We start from the raw sequence: 3,152 nt of genomic DNA, 5'->3' as shown, positions 1-3,152 counted from the left end.
GGCCGAATTCCGAATCTCGTTCGGTGTTGACGATTTGATGACTAGGGCTCGGCTGGAGATCGCACCATGGAGGATTCTGGCGAGCGACAGGCTTCCAAATGTTGAGAGTTTTTACCAGTTTCGGAATTCTTGACACTACCAAAATCGTTCGGTTCAAAAGTGGAGACACGCTTGCAAATGTGTGGGAAATTATGCACATGGTCAACTACATGTGTTGGTGGAGATATGAAAATTGTAGGAGGAAATTCGGGGAATTCTCGTCGGTTTCGCGACACTCCTACGACAATTCTTTTATAAGCTGCTAAAATAAGTGAGCAAGCTCCTGAGATCAGCGGACATATATTCCAACACTGAACAAGCCCGAGCGGAGTCGATGACGTGGTGCAAATGGTGATGATTGGCTATACCGATATTTGGGATCTCAAAATGTGGTACCTACTGGAGCTCTCTCAGTGGCTACGAAATTTAACATGTCTAATACCGCTCCTTCCTCACTTCCTGATCAAGATACGGTCGGTCGAAGAATCGGGCAGTCTTCGACTCAACTCGTAACACTACGGTCTCGAGCTCTTTGGCATCTCCTCTTTTCTAGGTTGCCATGCCTCGCGAATTCGCCGAGCCAGAGTACAACAACTCGTCGCTGGTGACTGCACAAGGCGCTAAGCTGGCTGGTTACAGTGCCAAGGAGATAGCGTTTCTGAGGAAGCCCCAAAAGGCATTCCAACTGGGGAGGATACCCGCTAAAGCACTGTAGTGATCGATTAACGTTTCTGTGGAAACAGAACTATACACGTCTCGTATGTAAAGATTATATGAATAACCAGTGAAACCGAAGATTTTCCCATACCGCGAGAACTGGTTGAACCTCGATGGGACATCATATTGCACCTCTTCTCGGCTTTGTACATACGATACAGGGTGTAGTTTTTTATTTCGGTGGAAACAGAACTATACGCGTCCATAACGCATAATACTAGTCGTTAGGGTAATGTTGACAAACACATGAACAATCGCGAAGCGAAATGCAGAAAATGCACTACTAACGTACTGATATTGGAGGATTGAAGAATTGTGACCATAAAAGTAGGATGGAAAATCTGGTATTATTTCAACCTCGTATTTGTTCAACGCGGCTTAAATGTCCATACACCGGGGGGGAGGCCAAACTGTATATTGCTTAGGGTGGAGGACGACTACGTGGCAGCTGCATCGTACATCATCGAGAGGGACTACTACCCGGATTTAAAAAGGCTCAGATTGCAGGAGGAAATTGTGAATGCTGAAAGGGAGGGAAAGGGCAGAGACCAACAAGTAATTTACAATATATTTTCTGTCATATTTTTGATACCGTAAATTGCGCTATTTGTTATGTCTGGGTGAGAGATGTATTGAGTAGTGTATCACATATAACAACAATAATGTATTGATGGAGTTTCGCCCGTTTTACGTGAAGTGGCGTCGTAAAACTCACACGGTAAAAACACGGTGGTCGCGGTGAAGTGCAGTAGTCGTGAAATATGTTCTCCACCAGTATTTTTCATATCACTAGTGTGAAACTCCAACGAAATATAATATAAACAGTCGATATGATGGAGTTTCACCCTAGTGATATGAAAAACATTAGTGAAAAATATTTTCCACGACTACTGCATATCACCGTGAATATCGCGTTTTTCACAGAGTATTACGCCACTTCACGTAAAACGGGTTGTGAAACTCCAACATAATCATATGTGAAAGATATATCTATTATTCTATGCCAAAGTATGGATAGAGTAATTCTTTGGGGTATTAAAATAATCGCCAATCTATGTATATCGATACTGAAATTGATGTGGTCTTCAGATCATAGCGCTTCGGCAAGAGCTCGCTAGGTTGACCCCGATCACTCCTGGGATTAACGCTCGCAATGTGGCTATGAATTACACACCTGGAGCTCCCCGACGGAGGGAGGGTAGTGAGTTGAATTTCGTGGCGCGCGGTAATTTTTGAAGAACTAGGTGAGGTTAGAAGAGCCCTGCCTGGCGAAATTGATGGTTCATCATCGTCGTCATCGGCGTCCTCGGGAGTTGGCAGTCACTTTTGCACTGGACAGGAGATAGTCGATTTAACCGGGCGAAGGTATCTTAGGTTGCTCTTGGTAGGATACGGATGTTTTCCGCAGTATCGACGCCACCACCAAGGAGTTGGTGGACATGTCCTTAGCGAGTGGGAAAGGAGTTGTGGTTGACCTTGGCGTGCGCTTGGATCAGTTCCATGCGAGGTAGTATGGGGAAAGTACTTTGCTGGGTATGGGATATCAGATTGTGCTCGTCAATGTAAGGTTTACTAGGGCTTCATGAGGAAAGGCGGAGCTCGCTTAATTCGCATCTTATGGTTCGAAAGCGGAGAGATAATGATTGCTTGGTCATTTGGTAGCCATAGGTCTCGAATATCGCACCAAACTCTACTCTGGAATAAGGTCTCAGGTTCGATCCTCGGGTCGGGCATTTTTCCGTCAAAAAAATTTTCCTCACATATTTCTTGAAGCTGAGGGCGTACTCGAGTTTTTCGATTTTTCTGCTAACCTCGGAGCAGAGAGAACTCGTCTGATCCATCTGGTGCCCTCGGACGCTTGGTAGCTGAGTCGAAATGATTCTGCACGCATGCACAACGCGAAAGTGCCTGTTGTTGCGGTATTTGCTCCGCTCGCTCCGCAATTTTTCGTTAATTCCCACATTTATTTACCGAATTTTTTTATTCGCATCTCGGGCCTGATTTGTATCTTTTTATCATCGACCTAAGATACGGTTCGGAGGACAATGCGGCGTTCCAGACAGCGTACGAGGAACATCTCAGCAAAAAGAGGGAGGAACAAAGCTGGATAGAAGACCAGGCTAACTCCCATAATGTACGTTTTTACACGTGCGAAAAATTCCGCTGCCAATATATTTCATTGTGGTTTTGATTCGCCGAATTTATTGAATGGGTTTGATTTTTTCCAAATTTTTGCTGTGAAAAAACCAAAAAAAGGAAATTGATCACAATTTTCCTCAGGCGATGTTGGCCGATAAGCGCGAGGCAGCGGCACTTGGGGAGAAAGTTGAAGGAGTTGCACTCGCTTTGAACTCGTCAGCAGCAGTAGCACGTACGTTGAGGAAATGCAAGATTAG

The 3,152-nt window shown here is 44.9% G+C and overlaps 1 protein-coding gene across 1 annotated transcript; it reads left to right on the top strand.

The window, feature by feature from the left end:
• Window positions 1-598: 598 nt before the first annotated feature.
• Window positions 599-754, top strand: Pmar_PMAR007411 (hypothetical protein; the record flags this gene model as incomplete). Its single annotated transcript, XM_002778264.1, has 1 exon — window positions 599-754. One exon carries the CDS (start codon window positions 599-601, stop codon window positions 752-754), a length of 156 nt encoding a protein of 51 aa, XP_002778310.1.
• Between the last annotated feature and the right edge of the window lie 2,398 nt (window positions 755-3,152).

This window comes from Perkinsus marinus (assembly GCF_000006405.1).
Source record: "Perkinsus marinus ATCC 50983 genomic scaffold scf_1104296950190, whole genome shotgun sequence".
Taxonomy (NCBI): Eukaryota; Perkinsozoa; order Perkinsida; family Perkinsidae; genus Perkinsus; species Perkinsus marinus.
This window is presented reverse-complemented; position numbering and strand designations above follow the sequence as displayed.